This window comes from Cyprinodon variegatus, unplaced genomic scaffold (genome assembly GCF_000732505.1).
Source record: "Cyprinodon variegatus isolate N-32 unplaced genomic scaffold, C_variegatus-1.0 Scaffold235, whole genome shotgun sequence".
Taxonomy (NCBI): Eukaryota; Metazoa; Chordata; class Actinopteri; order Cyprinodontiformes; family Cyprinodontidae; genus Cyprinodon; species Cyprinodon variegatus.
The window spans coordinates 863,693-883,973 of NW_015150688.1; the positions used below are offsets into that span (position 1 = coordinate 863,693).

Genomic DNA, 20,281 nt, shown 5'->3' on the forward strand with positions numbered 1-20,281 from the left:
GCACACTTGCCAGCTTCACCATAGACTTTGGAATTCACTGTTGCCATGGCAATGGACTAGAGCACGCTCTCTCCCATCGCTTGTTCTTTTCTGTTGCTTTCTCTCTCTCTCTCTTTCTATCTATCTCTCTCAGTGGAGGCAATCCAGCTTCTCTTTTTTTATAGGGGGGCTTGTTTTTCCCATTGGCATTTGTTTTTTTTTTTAAATCTGATTTTTTTAAACTGCCATAAAATCATCTGAAGTTTAAAAAAAGGCTTGTTTTCATGCTTTTGTCCTGGAGAATCCTGTTTAAAATTGAAATCACCACCCACCTCATTTCATCTATGCTTTCTTCACATCCCATTCCCTGTCCTTTGCTTCTGTCCCTTTCTCTTTTGTCTTTTCTGGCAGTCTCCCTCATCTGCTCCCTCCTCACCCACCTTCCAAACACCACCTCCTTCTTCCCTTTCTCAGTAGCAGAAGATGACTGCCATGACAATTCAATGAGAGGAGAGGATACCGCATGAAGCACCCACCACTTGCTGAGAACAAGCGAAGGAGTGCCCAACATAGAAAAAACAGAGACAACTAAAAAGAAAAGAGACTGTGAAGAAGTAGGAAGAGAGATCAGAGGAAGTGGCAGTGATAAGAGGGGAGGAGAAGGGGAGAGAAAGCGAAGGATAAACGGTGGATGGAGGCGGTTCGGACCGGGGTTACCAAGCTCTCTTCACTAACGAAGAAGAAGAACAGCAGCAGCAACAGAAGCAGCGGTAGGAGGGACAGAAGATGGAGACGAAAGGGAGAAGCATACCCTCAGGTAACACACTTGCACACACATGTGCATTTACATACAGCCTCATATGTATCTGGATTTATATATCCACACATACGCCACAAATGAAGCAGGTAACAGAGAAAGACAAACTGTCATGCAGGAAATTACCCTTATATCCCCACTAATACAGGCGCTCACCTTAAACTGCAGATGTGTCAAGAGGTCTGATTTTAGACTTTAGTACATACAGATGTGGTGTGGTGTAAGAAGCTGAGCTTTTGGTTACGTTTTAAATCACAGATGGCTTAAAATAAAAGATATTGATAAGATAATATTGTAATATGCTGATCAATTTTAGCTGCATAAGGGATTGTTATTTTTGTTGATTTTTATTTGAGCCATGTTTACATGCATGGTCTTAACCTGTCAGAGTTTGGTCAAATCCCTGAAATCACCTAAAAATAGAACCAATCAGAACAAGAGCACCATGAAAGAAAATGTTCCTTAGGTGTCAATGGTGAACGGGACACAATGTAGTTTCCAAATGGAATTTTTGATAATGGCATCGTACAGGAGAAACATTTGAAAAATATATATTTCATTTTAATCATTTTGTCTGTCTATAAATCTATATCTGTGAAGAAGGAATAAGAACCTAAAACTATTATTTGAAAAAATAAATAAATAAATAAGCACTTTTGTGCCTTTTCAGACAGGCAAGATAAAATCTTTTTTTAAATAACCACAAAAAGTATAAAAGTATGAGAAGAGGTATGAAGAGCCTGTTGCTTCATATTCTTTGGCCAGGGTCAACATAGCAACAAAATAATTGTCGGATGGATGGATGGATGGATGGATGGATGGATGGATGGATGGATGGATGGATGGATGGATGGATGGATGGATGGATGGATGGATGGATGGAACTTTTACATTATTGCATAGATAATAAATATCCATGACGTTTTATCATTTGAATTACAGATTTTCAAACTATTCAAGATAATAACCTTGCATATTTTAATCTTCATACAGATGCATATGGTGCCATCAAAAATATATATTTCAGAGCAACAGGTCAGGTTGTTGGGGGTTTTTTTTTCTTTCTTTTTTGGAGAGAGTGTGTGTTTGTGTTGTCATGGTGGGGGTTACATTCTCACAACTGACGCACTTTAGGACTTTGATTACCATCAATTAAAAACCTCTCTTGGAAGATCAATTTCCAAAAAGGTTGAAAACCTCACATTGCTTGTCTTGATTAAAACATCAATTAATGCTAAATTTCCACTTTTAACTTCAAGCACATGGTTAGGTTTATCTAATGTTACCTTGTTACTCTCCCTCATGCTGTTGACCTTCTAGTTCAAATCTCCCTTTATCCTCAGCTGATTAACTCTTTGTAGTATCTGATAACCCTGCTAGACCTTTTTCAGTACAATCACAATTTTCCAGACATTCTGAGCAAATGATTGTCATTTTTAACAGATTTTTTTATTGATGAATAAAACCTAATATAAAGCTCTGTGCAAATGTTGAATTGATTCTGATTTGAAAAAATATGCAAATATTAGGATTTTACAGGAGTTTAACGCATATCAGCAAACCATGTGTATAATCCCTTTATAATCTAACTATCAAATGCAAGAACCTTGGCAATAAACTAAAATACCAAAATACAATATTTTATTATAAAGTAAATAAACAGAATAAATTATTGGGTAAAGGAATTATTGAATAATAATTAAAAAAAAAACTAATAGCAATTTTGAGACCATTTTATCTGTTTAAGCAAGTGTCTCTAACCTTGGTAAGATTATTAATAAAACATATTGATCATAGAACAATGGCAGGTTAATGATTTAACTGAACAAAACTTTGGAGGTTTTCAAGGGTTTTTATTTTAATTTTAATAATTCAATTTTTATAAATGAAAAGGAGCAAAAACTTTGTTTTTTGTTTTTAATTCTTGACCTGCCAGCTACCATTCAATACCTATCAGTCAAAACAGATGAAGTTATGCTTTCCTCTTAAAAATTTACTTCTTATAGTTTTTCTGAAGAATTTTTACAGAACTTAATTAACAGAATCAAATTGTCCTAGCTAAAACATCATCTGTATTGATGTCATATCTAGTTGTTACAGATCTATACACCAAACATATCTGCAAGAACATAAAGGAATAACTTTATATCACTGCATTTGATAACATACAAATTATTACTAACATTACCAATGGTCTGGCATCCATATTTCTAATTAAACTTCATGTTCTAATAGTATGGACATTTTGTTCTCAGCTGGCTGCTCTCTGCCAACGTTCCCTCACAGCTTTGAGCCATGTACTGTATGCTGTGCTTTCATCAAAAGCTACTCAAGTGTGCTTACATACATTGCAGTGAAAGGAGTCAATGCCATCAGCAGGTCCCATCAGTCATCCCCACGGTGCCCATGAGGTCAATCGCTCTATTTGTGTGTGAAAAGTTTAACATTTATGTGACAGCTAAGGCCTGTTTTTATGGTTTAATCATCACCTGGGAGAAACATGAACTAAGATCTTTTGATGAAAGCAAATTTATGCAATTTTGATCAAAACACTAAACTTATAAGATATTTTCAAACTGACAGAATTATTATGCAGTTCTGACTAATGTAAGATTCATAAGACTGTAGGTGGCTAAAAAAAAAAAAATACAAGATACACCAAGGTTTGCTGTCTGACCTAAAGGGTAAAACTTCACCAGTTGGAGAATTTGATATGATGAGCGAGAAAGAAGTGAGAAAGAATTGTTCAAATAAAAAACAAAAGAAATCGCATCTGTTTATTAAAGCTGTTTAAATTCAGCTGTAAATTAAAACCATTATGATGTCTTTCCTCTTCCTGTTTTGTAATAGACATTAGCTTCCTTCCACGACCAGCGCTGGTTTGGTGCGAGCGAGGAATCCAGGTGCTGTTGACCACTATGGGGGCTTTCGCAGCGTTTTCCCTCATGACGGTGGCCATCGGCACAGATTATTGGCTGTATGCCCGGGCATTCATCTGCAACAGTACTGCCAACTCCTCCCAGGAGGACTCATCCGGCAACAAGGACAAGAAAGACCCAGGGGCTCTCACCCACTCTGGCCTCTGGAGGATCTGCTGCTTGGAAGGTAGAGCTAGTTTCAGTGTTACAGATTAGCGAGAAAAAAAAAAAGGGAAAAAAAGTCTGGTGTGATGAGTGTATGTGCGGTTTTATTTTTTTTTTTCTTCTGTGTGTTTGTGTGAGCCCAATGTAAGGTGGTGGGGGTTGTTGAGGTGAATGTGCTTGTCAAAGTAATCATATCTGACATAAATAGGTGTCCTCTGACTTACGAGCATAGAAATAACCACACAAAAAAGACTCATGTGAAATGTAGCCTTGTTCTAATGCAGCTCTTTGGTTATTCAATGTTGATGTATCACTGATGGTGGAAGGATAGATCTAATTGGAACCTTTTTGCTGCTGTCATTTTGCATGGATAGAGGATAAACAGAACTGCTTTTTATCCTTCTGAAAAACAACAAAAATTAGTTCTCTCTTATTGAACCTGTCTGTCTGTCTGTCTGTCTGTCTGTCTGTCTGTCTGTCTGTCTGTCTGTCTGTCTGTCTGTCCAGCAGGCCGTTCGTCCGTCCAGCCATCTATTAGTTACAGAAAAGTTTTGACTGATTTGCATCTTTTTCCACAAATCCTCCACCTTAAACTTGCAAGCCTTCCTTACGCTCTCCATGGTGCTGAAGAAACAAGCTGCTTTAAAATAAAATAGTTATCTTTTTCTTCAGTCAGTGAATTTATTAGTTGTGCTATACTCGAATGATCAAAAAAACTTAATGTTGGTCTTTTAATTTTGCCTCTTTCAAGTACATTAATGAGATATTGTGTAAGTATTTACTAAAGGAATATCTTTGAAGTAGCCTTTGTATATGACCCTTTACAACTAAAATATTGTTAAATGAACAGACTGACATCTTAGTAATTCAGCACCAATACATCTATAAGCATGTAGCCTATTTCATGATTTTTACATCAGGTGATGTGACGCTAAGCGCATCCATGCTAAATGGGTTTGACCTAACAAACAGTTGAAGCATAACATTCAGGCTGGATTTTGTGGATACTCAGAAGCAACTGGCATACAGCTCAACTCAGACACCAATGGCAACTCCATGTAAGGTGAAAAAAGTAAAACAAAAAACCTTGTCAAGACTGAGACGGAGCTACGAGAACAAGCGAGAGTGAGTGAGTTCTATGTTTTGGCCACAGGTGGCGGCATCATTAAATAACTCCAAAAAGGCAAAAAGGGTCATGGAGGTCAAAATGTATTAATTATTTTTCACATTAATGTACGTATGTGTGTGATTTTATCAATTAAATGGGAAAATCAATTCTATAAGCAACATAAGGCCATTTTAGGAAGGAGAACCATTTTAATGATCCGTGATCTTTAGTCCAACCTAACATATTTTTTTTCCTAGTTTTCATCTGTAAACATGACACAGCAGTGAATCAGATCGGGGCAATAAAGAGTAAAAGAAAAACATAAAATGTATCACACAAAGTTCAGAGAATGATTAAATGAATCTATTGCACTGCAACCTGAAACCAGATTGTCGAATGAGTCACTTGTAACCTCTCCAGAGAAAGTACATGGTGAAAGCTTCTAACTTCATTTATCGTTGATAAGACTTGAACTGATGAATATTCTGGTGCAAGGATTAAAAAAAGTCTCTAAAGAAGTTTCAGTCATGTTGATGGAAGAAAAGCTGGGCTTCTTGAAAGCCTAGAGACTGCTGTTGATGTACAGTTTGATCAAACAACCATTATTGACATAAGAGTTTATGTTTTGTCGTTAAAGAGTAAATGTCTATGTCATATTCAGGTTAAAGCTCCATTATACATATTTAATTTCTCTTTGTTTTTGTGAGCATCTGTTTCATGCATGAGTAGTTCAGGTCTCTATCAGGATTTTCTACATTCTTTAATATTGTTTGTCTGCCTCTCAGTCTATTTATACACTATTTCATTTTTTTTTTTTCATTTATTTGTCTCAAATCTGTGCGTGACTATGTGATTTATCCTTTGAAATACTTCCCCTACCTTTCATTTTTTTAAATTACATTTCTAAATGGGATAACTCTTATGCTTTTGTTGTGTACTCTCTACCAAAAGACAACTCGATCCTGTTTTTTTGCTCCTCACATTTTAAGAAGGTTGCTTTTGTCTGTGTTAACCTTGCTGAAGCTGGTTTGATTTCATGCAAATACAACCTACATACAAATTTGACAGGTATCAGACGTTCACCAGGTCTTATTTTAAATTCGTTATGTTTTTTTTTTCTTTGTTTGTTTGTTTTTTGTTCATGGAGTAATTTTTATTCATTTTAGTTTTCTTGAGGTCGGTTAGACTGTGTAAGTTCTGACTAGTCAGGATAATTTGTTTTGGTTGTGAAGTGCTTTTGGGGAATGTAGAGCTTGGAATAACTGATTGGAATAATCCTTGTTTTTTTTTTTTTTTCCTCTAGTAGCAACAGTGACAGTGGGGGATATGGGCCTTGTTTATTAGGTTAGCTGCAGATGAGAAGAAACTATTTTTGTTGTTTGATGTTCTGGTGCTGATGGGCCGCAGCCTCCTACGGGAGCAGATAATCTGAAACAGCTTTTCTGCAGACTGGTAGGGGCTGACTGCAATTTTACCTGCGTGCCTCTGGGTCCTGGAAGTGTACAGCTTCTGAAGGAATGGGCTAATCACCCTCATCAAATGGTATGCTGCAGTCTGTCCTTTTCCCTGGTGGTGGCTGCAGGATACTAACAGGGGAAGACATAATGGACTCATTTATGTCTTTGGTGGGCTAAACTTCTATATTTGTCAACATATGTACAACCACTGCTGTCCCTTCTAAGTGAGGAGGAGAAAGTTGCACAGGGTGGTGAGGGTGAAGCTGTGCTCCACAGCAATCTGTACTTCTGAACACTGAGCTCCAAACTGTTCTGGCTGCACCACGTCACCAGAACTAACCCCCTAAGAGAGGAGCCCAATCATTGTGGTACCATCCACAAACTTCAGGAACTTGGCGGACTGGCCTGGTGTTGCAGCTCTTGGTCTCAGATGTTCTTGATTTTCACGTAAACATGGCTGGAAGCAACTTTGTCATTACTAACAGAATGATAAAAGAAAAGACAATTTCCCCCAATGCAACACATCTTACTAAAATGTTCCCCAATTACAGATCTGTGGTCCAAGCTAGATTGCGGCCTCTACTTTAGGTTTAATACAGCCATGCGTGGCAACATAATATGGATAGATTTGCATTGCAGTGCTTGTTAATTTGCTTCAAACCAAATGAAAGCAACTTTTTTTTTAAATTTGCTTAAAATTAGATTTTTTGTTGAGTGGAAACATGGTTAGTGACATAATTTCCAATTTGGAGGAACTTTTGGAACAAAATAGCTGCATTTTTCTTAACATGAAAAGGCATTGAGAATGTTTAAACATGCATATTTACTGCTTCTATATGCAGTGGGGGTTTTTTTAAACCTAGGGTCTGTGGGCTAGACTCCCCCATAGGGTTAGCCAGAATAGTTTTTACAAGGGGGAAAAGACAGGTAGAATATTAAAATCAACAAACTGTGAGTCAGCAACTTTCAGCATGTCTTATTTTCATGCAGAACTTTGATGCATCAAGCATAAACAAGCTTTAACGGGTATACACTGGTGCTGGATGGAGAAGTTCAGGGGATGTTAACTGTTGACTCTCAGTAGAGTCAGAAGAACCAGTTTAGCTTATTTGCAAGTCATTTTTTTTTTTTTTTTTTGATTGACCGTATTGATCTCAGTGGAGAAATGTACTTGTTACATAGGTTAAATAGTCAAAAAGGTGCCAAAAGAAGGAAAAGGTGCTTGGAGGTATTAAATAGTAATTGCACATTATATATTTCACAAGTTATTGCTGTTACAGTGTCGCATTGTAGAGTCTGAAGGCAGCAGGGATAAATGACCTGCGGTAGCACTCCATTTTTCAAACAGAGTGTAAAAGTCTTTCACTAAAGGAGCTGCTCAGCTCCTCTACAGTCAGGTGCAGGGGGTGAGAGGTGTTGTCCATGATGGATATAAGCTTGGACAGCACCCTCCTCTCAGCCACTTCCTCCACTGAGTCCAGAGTGCAGCCTGGGACAGAAACGGCCTTTCTCACCAGTTCAGTCTCTTTCTGTCCTACTCTGCGCTGCAAGGGGCCCAACAGACAACATCATACAGGAGAGCTGATGCCACCACAGAGTCGTAGAACGTTTTAAGCAGGGGCCTGCTCACTCCAAATGGACCTCAGCCTCCGCAGGAGGTTAAAGCGGTTCTGGCTCTTCTTACAGGGCGCCGGTGTTATGAGTCCAGTCCAGTTTATTATTGACATGAAAACTTAGGTATTTAAAACTCTCCACCGTTTCTATGTCCTGCACCTGGATGTTCATGGGGGAGTGAAGAGGGGGTCTTCTCCTGAAGTCGATCACCATCTCCTTGGTCTTATTGGTTTTAAGACACAAGTGGTCCTTCTCACTTGATAAGATGGGAGGCTTTGAATTTATTGATTATGATCTGTTTGAACCCCTCCCCTCCAATTGTTGTTTTCAGAGAACCAGTGGTTTTTGAGAACAGTATTTTGAGATCTCACACCTTCCCTTCTAAACCTGTAGGTTAACAACCTCAACAGCTCTTTTTAAATACCTTCTTCTTTTCCTTCCTTACTTGTTTGAGTTACCTGTGAACTGTGTTTATCATTGTTGTAACTGACCCTGGTACATGTTGTGCTGCTGTCCTAACAGCTGCTAATGTAGGACAGCAGAGCATTTGTAAACCCATCCAAGTTGTTGGTACCAGTCCTTAAAACATTCCACTTAGTGCAACATGCCTAAAGATCTTCTACACTAAGTCCTTTGTTATCTTACCAAAACTGTATGAATTTTTCATGGAAGACACAAGCTTCAAGCTAAACATATTAGAGATCAATTAAGGAAAAAATATTCTACATGTGTGTTTCCAAATCCGACCCACTAGCGCTGCTGCTCTGCATGTTTTAGATCTCTTTCTCTTCCAACACTAATGTACTACTTGCTAGTACATTGTTGAAGTCTGCAGAGAACTGTTGGCTCATTTAAATTTGCTGTGTTGAACAAAGAAAACATATTAAGCATGCAGAACCAATCCTGCGGAGAGCTTATACCATTCAGATGCAAAATATTCTAGACTGAAATTGTTTTTTTTTTCAGCTAAAGCAGGTCTAGACCTAAATCTGAGCATAAAATAGCTGTTGTTTTTGCAGACACAGAATTATCTAAAACTTTTTTATCGATATTCTTGATACTACTGTTGTGTTCAGTATTTAGGAAGAGTATTAGGTATAAAGTTATACCATGCTACTCTACACATTTGTTTCTTTTGCAATTTTTATAGCAAAAACTTAAACAGAGTAAATGCGTGAGACAAATTCATTTAGTCTTTTCCAAACCCTTCTTTTTCTCAAAAGGGTAAAAGACTATAATTACAACTGTGAGAAAGGGAGAGAAAGATAGGCTTATATATAGATAGAAACTTCACCATATGTACTGTGGTCTGAAAAAAAAAATAAATCAATTAACCATCTAAAGTAAAATAAAACCTCAGTTCCGCTCATTTAAGTATCCAAGTCTGAGATTTGTTTACGTTTAATGGAACTTGAGTCAGAGCAATTCTTCTACATAAATTTTTATTTTGAAAATATAGCCTATCTAACAGTTTTGTACAAAGTGTTTATCTGTATCCTTCATCGTTGTCTTGTCTCTTTCTCTTCTTTATTGCTGTCAGGCTTGAAGAGAGGTGTGTGTTCCCAGATCAATCATTTTCCTGACGACGCAGACTATGACCAAGATGCTGCAGAGTATCTGCTTCGTGAGTAACGCTTACAGAATGCACCTTACATTTACACAAAAAAATGCATTCAGACATTAGATAACAGCTCAATAGCATACCCACACACGGCACAGCAAACGACAGACACACACAATGGTTTTAATCACACACAATACGGAAATGACAGAAGGGGATAGTGGGAGGACATCAATGCACAGATGTCATTTCAAAGCAAAGTGTCTCTGAAGGTGTTTGTAAGTTTGTCTCTGTGCAGGGATATGGATGTCCATGTTTAGGAGGTTGGTAGTCTGGGGATTTACACAAGGTTGAGTTTTTCACAGATGGATTGAAGGATTGTATTCATGTATTAATGTTATTTAAATATATCTATTTAAAAGAAAATCTTGTTCTTTATTGAAATCTCTTTAATGTAACATTGTATTCAATTGAAAAGCATGTAACACATGGTTTATTTCTTGTTATTTCTCAAGATGGTGCCAAAGAAAATTGACAGATGCATTACCTTGCATTGATAAAATCATAGAATAATAAAAATAAACCAGAATAACATTGGGTTTTTTCCTAATTTATTCTAGAGTTGGCTCAAATCATCTTCACTGTCCTGACTGATGTTAACCGGGCATTTATGTTGACCCGTCCATTGTCCTCGTAACATTATTACTGTTTTTCCATCTTAACATAAATCTCTGCTTGAGGTTAACATTTCCACCTCTTTGCATATCATCGAGGTCATCGACATTTTCTGAACATTCTCAACCTTCTTCTTCTTCCAAGTGCAGTGGCTTGAAGTAAAGCCAGAAAACCTCTTTGGTCCAGTCTGACAATCACACCTTCTACCAGGCTTTCTCTCAAAGCACTGGATGTTTACTGGCAATATTAGGGTAGCTCTTTGCCTTCTGTAGGAGGGTGCTTTTTGGTTTTTATAGCTCCTAATTTTAGTGAACCTTTGTGAGAAACAGAATCTTAAAAATGTTGTTTGATTTTTCTTCTGTTGTCTGCAGGTGTGGTTAGAGCTTCCAGTATCTTTCCAATCCTCAGTGCCATATTGCTCCTTTTGGGAGGAGTCTGCGTTGCTTCCAGTGGCTTCTATAAGAGCAAAAGGAACATTATTCTCGGTGGAGGAATCCTTTTTGTAGCAGCTGGTAAGAATGCATCTTTGCTGCGGGTATTTCCATACAGTGTAGTAGAATTAACTATTCATAGCGATACATCTGTTAATGATGTACCTATCTGTGAAACATACAATGAAATTCTTATTAAGTCTGCCTTTTCCTATCTAAATTACAGTAAGTTTTTTTTCAGTATGTCAACAGGCAAAACAGTTATGTAAAGCTGAGAATGATTTGTCTCAAAGGAAACATTAGATGTTTGTGTATCTCCTTAGGGCTTAGCAACATAATTGGCGTAATAGTGTACATCTCAGCAGCCCTCAGCGACATTTCTCCAAAGAAAGATGAGGATAAAAAGTGGCACTACTCCTATGGCTGGTCCTTTTACTTTGGTGGTCTGTCCTTTATCCTGGCGGAGATGGTTGGAGTCCTGGCTGTTAACATCTACATCGAGAAGAACAAAGAGCTGCGTTGCCGCTCTCGTACTGACCTGTTCAAGAGCACCACCCATGCCATGCTGCGTCTGCCTAGCTACCGTTTCAGGCGACGCTCCCGCTCTAGCTCCCGGTCTACCGACCCGACTCGTTCACAGGAGACCTCACCTGTTGGAGCTTCCAAGACCTTCGCCCTTCCCCCGTCTGCTCCACCTTTCTCCGTTGCCACTCTGCCCAACCCACACCACACCAGCAGTGGTGGGAGTGGTGGGGGTGGGGATATCTCCATGTATACCCTTTCAAGGGACTCCAAGCTGGGCAGCCTGGGAGGAGGTGCCCCGCCTCTCTATGGCACAGTGGACCGGGCCACGCTCTATCAGCTTCACAATTACTTCCCAAAAGATTCCAGTGGCAGTGGTGGAGGAGCAGGAGGAGGAGCAGCGATAAGCAGTGGTACACTCCCATCTCACTCCAAGTCCAACCTAGCGGCAGCGGCAGCTGCTGCCAATGCAGCGCCATTGAATACCTCCACCTCCGCTGCTGCAACAGCACAGTCAGCCCCAATTTCAACAGCTACAATGGAGCGAGACAGGGGAAACGTGGGAACCCTGGATCGACTGACAGCCAAAAGGGACAGAGATAGCAACTCCGATACACTTAACAGGAAAACAACTCCTGTTTAAAATGAAACCTCACAGAGGAGGGCTACAAAGTCCTGGAGATGTTCAAAAAGGTAGGGCTTCAAACGGGTGGGCAACATTTCAACAGTAAGGGTTAATGTCCTTGAGTCTGGGGTATCTAACTGCCATAGATACAATATAAATGTATCATAAACAGTCATAAAACACCTAATACTGTGTGCACATGTATTACAACTGCCTTAAAACTACTGTGCAATATAATAATAACATTTTTAAGTAAGTTTTCTCTAGTTTACCTTGATCTCCTTTTGCTTTTCATCCAAAGTATTATACAAAACGGCCAATACAGCTAAACAGTACAGTTTTACCTTAACTTTCCCCTGGCTTAAATCTGTACTTTCCAAAGACAATTACTAATTCAATTGTCCCATTCGGTTTTAAAATGTTCACAATAGTCCTGAAACACTCAGAAATCACCAATAATATGTGCCAAGATGATAAAAGCCATAGTTTTTTCACATATCTGTTTCAAGGAACATAATGTCATAATTTTTGCCACGTGAAAAGCTTTTCAGCTTTTCAGGGACCAATTCTAGATCATTAGTGGCTACTTGACCTCTGGTCCACAGAGTATGACATAATTTATTCATATCTGCCTTTTTTAAGAGTTTTAAGAAAAAAGCCACCGTTAAATGAAAGTTACTGTAGGCCACATGTGCAGAAAATCTGAAGAACAGGATTAGAAAGGTGCTATGGTGGCATTAGAGTGTTTGATGATGGCCAAATAACATACGGAAAAACCAAAAATTCCCATCATTGTCCACAGATTGAAGCAGTGTGGTCACAGAATGATGATTATTAATTTTATTTGAGTTTTGTTTGGTCCTGCACAACCTTTTGTTTATCAGTCACACAAAATTTTGAGGAAAATACAATACAATATATAATTGTATGTTGAATGAAAATGTGAAAATGTTTAGGGATATTAAGAACCTAGTGTTTAAACAAATAATTTCACCAGATATATGAATTTATCTGATCTGTTGTTTAAACAAGGGACTGTTAAAATGTATATATACCTTAAGTCTTACCTTAGTTTCACATTAGGTTTATTAGTATTCTATACTGTTTTCATATTAGGTGATTCCTTTCTGTGAAATATGAACATATCCAGCATATTGTACAAGTAGAGCTTAGGATGAGAAGGCTTCTAGCAAAATACTGTATATTATTTAGTTAGGGAGTGATCATAACTGCAGTGAAAACGAATGAGCAGCTGCACTTTTGACTCTGCTCATAAATTATGATCATTGTGTGTCACCAGGAAGCTCCAAGTCAATGAAAGTTTAACTTTCATAGAGGGAATGTTGTGCACATTGTGTGATATTTAATTGCTTAAAATGCTTTAGGGCTTTTTATGACTGCTTATGAAAATAATTAGATACTGAAGGCTCAAAGGCAGCATCTGTTGAATGTTCTTGCTAAGGGCTGATAAGGCAGGCATGAGGGATGGGGTTGGAATCAATTTACTCTCAGGGGGTGACATTTTATTTAGCGTCAAAGGTTGGAAATTACTTTCAGGTGTAGCCCACAATGAAATATTGACTTATTCGAGTAAGTGTGGAAAAAGTAGTATCAAATACATTATTGAATACGAGTAGTGAAAGAATTTAGTTGAATTTTAGGTGAACACATTTTACAGGATGTGTATTACCATAATTGGATTCCCCAGAAATATTTCTCTAGTATTGTTTGAATGGCCACAGGGTTGTATGGAAACCCAAATGCACTTTTAAATGAACTAATAAACCCAACACTTGTTATTAAGAAGGCAGAAAAAAGTTCTATAGTTCCTCTTCCCTCTGTCTTTCTATAGCTCTAACTATATACTGTTTTACAAAGTAGAATAATAAATGTAAAATAAAATATAATATCTAACTATTAAAGTATAAAAACATTTCATGTCTGTTGAAGATAAACTTTGAGTTTTGACATTTTTTTAGTGAACATGGTAAGTGAGCATCGTCTCTAGGTTTCAGGAGATTGTAACTTCTTAAGTGTTCTATGATCAAACTGGTTGTTGCAGGGTATTTTTATATTTTGAAATGTTCTTTTTTTAATTTTCCAAATCCTCTTCATATATTTATTCTGCTGTTTTAATGCAAAAATAAGTAGTTTTGCATAAAGTGGGTGTAGAGAGATAGGTTATTTGGTCTACATTTGTTATTTTTGTTCAATATTATCTTTATTGTTGTTTTTGCATTTGTTTGTGCTGGGAGAGTTGACTGAGCATGCTCTATTTGATCAATGCTGTGCTTTGGCCAAGCACACTGAGACTGGAGGCTGCCCATTAACAACCGCAGTGTCTGACTCGTTTATAAAACTGGATCAACTCGGGGTTACTTGCTGTGCTCAAAAGCACAGCATTTTGTTTTACAGCTTTTGTTATTTTCCTTCAAACCATGTATGGTTTTAATCATTTTATGGCGATAAACGGGCACATATTTGTTTGTTTTTAATTCATTTTTTTTTTCTACTTTTTTAATCTATAATTTAGTGGAAGTGTAAAAGCTTTCTCTCTAATGGGTTTCACTTTTTTATATTTATTGGATTATTTCTGTCAATTAACAGTGTTGGCATTTTTTCTCTATTTCTTCACTTTTTTCTCTTAAGTATATATTTCTTAATTATTTTTGGTTAGCGTCTGTTTTTATACATTTCTTGTCTTTCTTCCACTCATCTTGTTATTATTTCCTTGTAGGAAATGCATAGATCAATTGACACATAACCAACGTAGCCTAAAAATCAGTGTTTTTTATTGTTCTCACCAGTGTATACCTGTAGGTGATAGAGTTTATATCAATATATTTATTTTGGTGGTGGTATGAATAGATATTCTTAATGTTCTATTGTTTTAGAGTTCCAGCACTTGTATCTTGGGACTTAACAGGTGACACCAGTTGCTGCAACAGATAGTTGATAACCTTAGTGCTGGCGAAATGAGCTACCTGTGGTCTGTGTTGGTGATGCTAAATGTCTTCAGAGAGTAAATGTTATGTACAACAAAGTATGTCTGTTCTTTCTAATGGAGAAATGTATGTAAATACTGTGATGTAGGCATGGCCCAGTAAAAATATTATAGTTTCATGAAACTGCTAGATAATAATAGCTAGTTTCATTCAAAGCAGAAGACTATAGATAGTCTTTATTTTTTGTAGCAGTAATAGATGTCACTATTACTGCTATAAAAATACCATAGTAATGGGTCAGAGTCCTTCAGTCTTTATTATTTTTTTCTTGCAGGGAAAGGAAAAGTTTGGAGGTTTCTTTCAGCATTCCAGATTCACAGCAACATGTAGGGGAGGGGTATTAGCTGCGTATTACATCGTGTTTTATACAAAAAGGAGAATCTCTCTGGCACTTTCTCTGCCATTCAAATGTTTTAAATTGTAGAAAAGGTCTGATATTTTAGTGGTTTTGAAACTGTAATATTCTCAATCCTTGATATTTCTGGATAGCTGGTCCCACTCCATGCCTACTGACATGTGTCTAAAGTTACATATCTTTGTGAAGTGTTTGTAAGAACTGCTCGATTTTATTTTTTGTATTTTATGTTAATGTACTGATGTTAAAGCCATTCTAAAGCCAATGTAAAACTGAGTTCCCTTCCCAGCACTTTGGCTACCGACGCAAGTCTGAATTGAAACTATTCAGAGATGAACCTTCATATTTCCTTTCAGCAGATAAATTCAAGAAAGGGACACTAATGACAAAGGGAAGCAATACATTATTCAGATCCTCTCTGGAAATGACAAAAAAAACAAAAACACAAGGCATATATAAGATATAAATATATAGATATATTCAATAAAGTTCTCTACGTATATTTTGTTGTGTTTGGTGATTTATTTACTGTAAATGTTCCAGAAATGCTGGTTGTATGGTGAAAACAAAAACATCCAAAGGAAGAAATTATGTGATTTTAGATGAAAAACCTCTCTGGAGACGCCACGGAATGAGAACAGTTCAGGCCCAATATGTTTTTAATCCTTCAGTAAATCTACAGTCATACACCTTAGGCACATGTGCTTGGTTACCAAACTATGTTTAACTGTGGGTTTGGTGTCAAAGGTTTAATTGGCTGGCCCACGTCTGGCAACAGGAATGAGAAAATATTTTACTACAGTATATTATATTTCTTTACTAAACTCCACTTTCATAACCCTGATATGTGAAAAATAAACTCACTGTTATTTTCCTAACTTAGATCTATTTTTTTCAGATACTGACAGTTGGGAATGAGAATCTGTTTATTTGGTTTTACATGAAGCTTTTGTCAAGAACAACAGTACAGTATGTACTGACCCAATACAGCTAAAGCTGTTGCCAACATTAAGTTCTCTTATTTGAACATTGGCTTCAGTCTAAGGAGCTCTACCTGTGACATTATTACAACAAATTTATCATAACCAATAGTTGATAGATTTGGGCCTCGATTTTTAGAATGTATTTCCTTAAGTATGTCTAGTTATTTGGAGATAGAGTCTACTGTAAAAAGTCAGACTTCAGGAAAACATCCCAGAATAATTTCTGTTAATATGGGAACCATTTGATCTCCTCCACATTAATGATGGATTATTTAATATGCCAAGAAAAAGAACATTCACAACTTGCACCATAAATGTTTGATATGTCTAGGTTAAAATATAAACATATTTATAGGCTTAGAATCTATCAAAGTTTGCAGATGTCACTATAGCAAGAAAACATCACCAAGTATAAAAGAGGACCAAGAAACAATCCACTATCTCACAGAAGGGTGTGAGACACTGGCAGGAAAGGAATAGGTGGAACATCATAACCCAGTGGCTGGTATAGTATACAGAAACTTTTGTGCAGAATACACACTGGAGACCCCCAGGTCAAATTGGGATTCCCACACCCCAATGTGGTGGAGAATGAAAGAGTTAAGATCCTGTCTGGCTTCCAGATACAGAAAATGGTTGTGGCCATCCAACCTGGTGGACAAACAGATTTCTTAAAACATTTATTGGAAACGGAAATGCAGTGAACAGCGTCAGCGTCTAAGGCAGGAACCTCTGCAGGAGGAGCCAACAGGTTAGTGACCATGTCTCATCTGGAGGTGAATGATAAACATGTGAGTCACTAACCTGGTCTTATAATTCAGTCCAATCTCAGAGGGTGAGATTGCTTCCAGCCGGTCGGTTGACAACAAGGCACGGTGGGCGACATCCCGAGAGTCCAAGACCCTGATGTATCCATGATTGGAGGAAAGGCAGGGGATCAGAATCAGAAAGCCAAAGACGTTGTTGGTGACGTGCTTGGTTGTCAGAGCCAGGAGCTCAGAGATGCAAAGAGGTACCAGGGAAGAATCCAAAACGGGGTTGGAAAAACAGTAACAGGCTCAGTTCACAGACAGGCAGAGATCCGGCAGGAGTCCGAAGACATATCAGGCAAACAGATCAGAATGGGGACAGGCAGGCTCAAAGGTCGAGAGACAGAAAGGGGCAGGATCAAGCATTCAGAAATAGAAGAAAACAAAAGAAGTTCTAACCACTGGCTCAAAATAATCTAGCACTGATGACTGGTCTCAAGGCTGGTTAAATAGACACTTAAGCAGGTGGATCAGATGAGTGGTAATGAGAACTGGTTGGAGCAAAATAGGTGAATAAAAAGAGTAACCAGACCAGACACCAGTACCAAGATCATAACATAAGCAGCAGAGGACAGACACAGTGACCGATGTTGCCATCCCAAATGATGGTAACATCAGGAAAGAAAGAACTTGAGAAATTGGAAAAATACCAAGGCCTCAGGGAAGAACCAGTGAGAGCCTGGAAGGCGAAGAATCTTATAGTGCCCATCATTATCAGAGTATTCAGGGCAGATATCTTGGAGAAACATGTGACATCTTAGTCCAGAAATGTGCAGTTCCAGGGACAGCTAAGATTCTGCAAAGAACCCTCAAGGTCCCATGCATATATAAATATATATATATATATATATATATATATATATATATATATATATATATATATATATATATATATATATACTGTATACATATGCATAAATTAAGCTCTATTCTAATATAATTCAAGGCAGTAACTTCTAACAACATTACTGTGCTTCACACAGAAAAGGCACAATGAGGGAACAAAATAAGCAGGGATGTGCACTCTAAGTGTGATCTAAAGATGATCTGTACATTTATAAAAACAAATGCTTTCCAATTACTTTACTCCCCCAATTAAATTGCACCTGGATTCCAGATCAGCCTTGTGCATTCTAATAAGTGTCTGTATTTTATAGTCACAAACCTTTTAAAGATAAGTTAACCTATCCATGGCAGACAACTGTGCTGTCATCCAAAAAGTAAAAAGCTGTTTTCAATATGGCCTTGTGTTTGCAGTTTTGTGTTAACTCAAGTCTGCCACCTGAGAAGACACTTAGCATTTTCATTTCCTCATGTCATTTAGTTTGAAGCCTGCTGTCTGCATGTTTCCCCTTTCATAGGGCTGCAGTGGTAAGGAGTCCATGCCTGCAGTTGCTGATAACAGCTTGAGGCTTACGCAGACCGCCATATGTTAATGAAGGGTAGGGTATTTTAAGGGGTTTGTCACTGAGAAGTCAAGTTCTTTTTAAACTAACTTACTTGCAGTGAAGTAGATTCAGAGGAAGCAAGGTTGCCTTAAGGATACCTATGAAATCCTAACCATTTAGAGTATTTAACATGTGAGGTCTGTATCTTACTCTGTATAATTTTTCTTATAATGTTACTTAAGGGAATCGAAAATCGAAAAGTTGTTAGTTTAATACTGGTTTTCCCTTGTAAAATATCAATGTACCCTTTGACAAAATGTTCAAACAAAAGTAACCTACTGATCTGCATGTTTAAATGTGTTTGGGTGAATGTGGTTTTTGTGTGAATCGCTTTGAGGTATATTTATGACTAGAGAAGCTCTACATAAATTTAGTACACAAACCATGAGCTGTTATTACATTATCCACTGCATATGATTATCCTTCATATCTCTTTAGTGTAAATCATAAAGAGACTTTTACTAGGCTGAGGCTAATGGTTAGTTTGAGAGAAATCATTAGAAAAAATAAGCTTTTTCCATCTTGAAATGACAGTCATCTAAAAAGTAGCATTGTGTTTTGCGGATTGAATTAAATGCCTTGAGATAACGCTTTTTTTTTTTTTTTTTTTTGGCATTATACAAATAAGCAGAATGAACTTCTTTTATGCAAACACTATTTTTTACCTTTACATTTTTATCACATATTCATTGTGTAATTGTTAAAGTAGAAGCTAATAATGTTTTATTAAAGGTAAGAGATGGTGTCTCATAATTGATCCTCTGATGTTAAACGTAGGCAGAGATTGGAACATGTAAAGCATTTCTGGTTGGATTCACTAGCTGATTAGAAATGAAAGGCAGAATAAAAATCAATAACGGTATGTCAGCACATTTCACAAAGAGTGATCACTGATGGCACATCCTACTCCTATTATTATACGAAGTGAATAATAATCTGGTTCACCTTTAACCACTCTGAAAATCTTAACCTGTTTTGAGATTAGGGACAGTCAGTTTAAACCTGTTTGTTTTCCAGCAGTCACTTCACCTTCTAGAACCACCATTTTGGATTCAAACAAAGATACAAAAAATCTTCTGACTAACAAATATTTACAGCTTATATTTCAATTTAAATAAAGCAAAAATTTATTCAACTTACCCCTTCAGTTGAGACAACTAATGTAACTATAATTTGTTTTTCTTTATTCAGAAAACCTTTTTTTTTCCTGGATTTAGTTTGAACATTTGTCTTAAATATTACATTCATCATTTTAGTTTATTTTCTGTTGTTTTTTTAATTACTATTAAAGTTTTGCTGCTTAAATCACACCATATAGTCTTCTATATCTAAACCTGACAATAACGATTCACAACTGAAAACAAGTTGAGCACATATTGAAAGCTAACCCCCGACGACTTACTTAGGGGTCTTTACACTTCCCTAACTGGAATGATGATGGTGTTTATTTTCCTCTTAACATTGGCGTAGTTTCAGTGTTCTCAGCGTGTGATTAGGTGCCAACATGCGATGCTTTGTTCCACAGGTGGTGCATTGCAGGTTGCTGTCTTTCTAATAATTAGCAAGTTAACAGTGTCTTGTCAATCCAGAGGAACAGGTGCCGGGGAGTAAAACTGAGCTGCCAAGGGAGAGGTTTATGAGAAGGAGCAGGTCTTATGACAGACTGCTGACTCTAAAACACTTTTTTTACTGCAATGCATGTGGGCTCAGTTAACTTTATGACTTCTCCTTTTAACCTGAAGGTGGTTTATTGGACTCTGGGAGATATTAAAACATATCTGATGACAATAAAATGATATGACATTAACA

The 20,281-nt window shown here is 37.3% G+C and overlaps 1 protein-coding gene across 1 annotated transcript; it reads left to right on the forward strand.

Moving 5' to 3' along the window:
• Positions 1-226: 226 nt before the first annotated feature.
• On the forward strand, positions 227-15,714 carry LOC107088996 (voltage-dependent calcium channel gamma-4 subunit-like). The gene is made up of 5 exons (XM_015381495.1): positions 227-796; positions 3,647-3,901; positions 9,599-9,682; positions 10,666-10,806; positions 11,049-15,714. The coding sequence occupies exons 1-5, from the start codon at positions 766-768 to the stop codon at positions 11,888-11,890; spliced, it is 1,353 nt and encodes a 450-aa protein (XP_015236981.1). The 5' UTR covers positions 227-765; the 3' UTR covers positions 11,891-15,714.
• The last annotated feature ends 4,567 nt before the right edge of the window (positions 15,715-20,281 follow it).

What these genes read in the sequence shown, in the direction of transcription:
- LOC107088996 (XM_015381495.1), top strand. Translation starts at nt 766, where the DNA reads ATGGAGACGAAAGGGAGAAGCATACCCTCAG. An exon ending in AGGGAGAAGCATACCCTCAG is followed by an intron (nt 797 to 3,646) that starts GTAACACACTTG and finishes GTTTTGTAATAG; the next exon opens with ACATTAGCTTCCTTCCACGA. An exon ending in TGCTGCAGAGTATCTGCTTC is followed by an intron (nt 9,683 to 10,665) that starts GTGAGTAACGCT and finishes TGTTGTCTGCAG; the next exon opens with GTGTGGTTAGAGCTTCCAGT.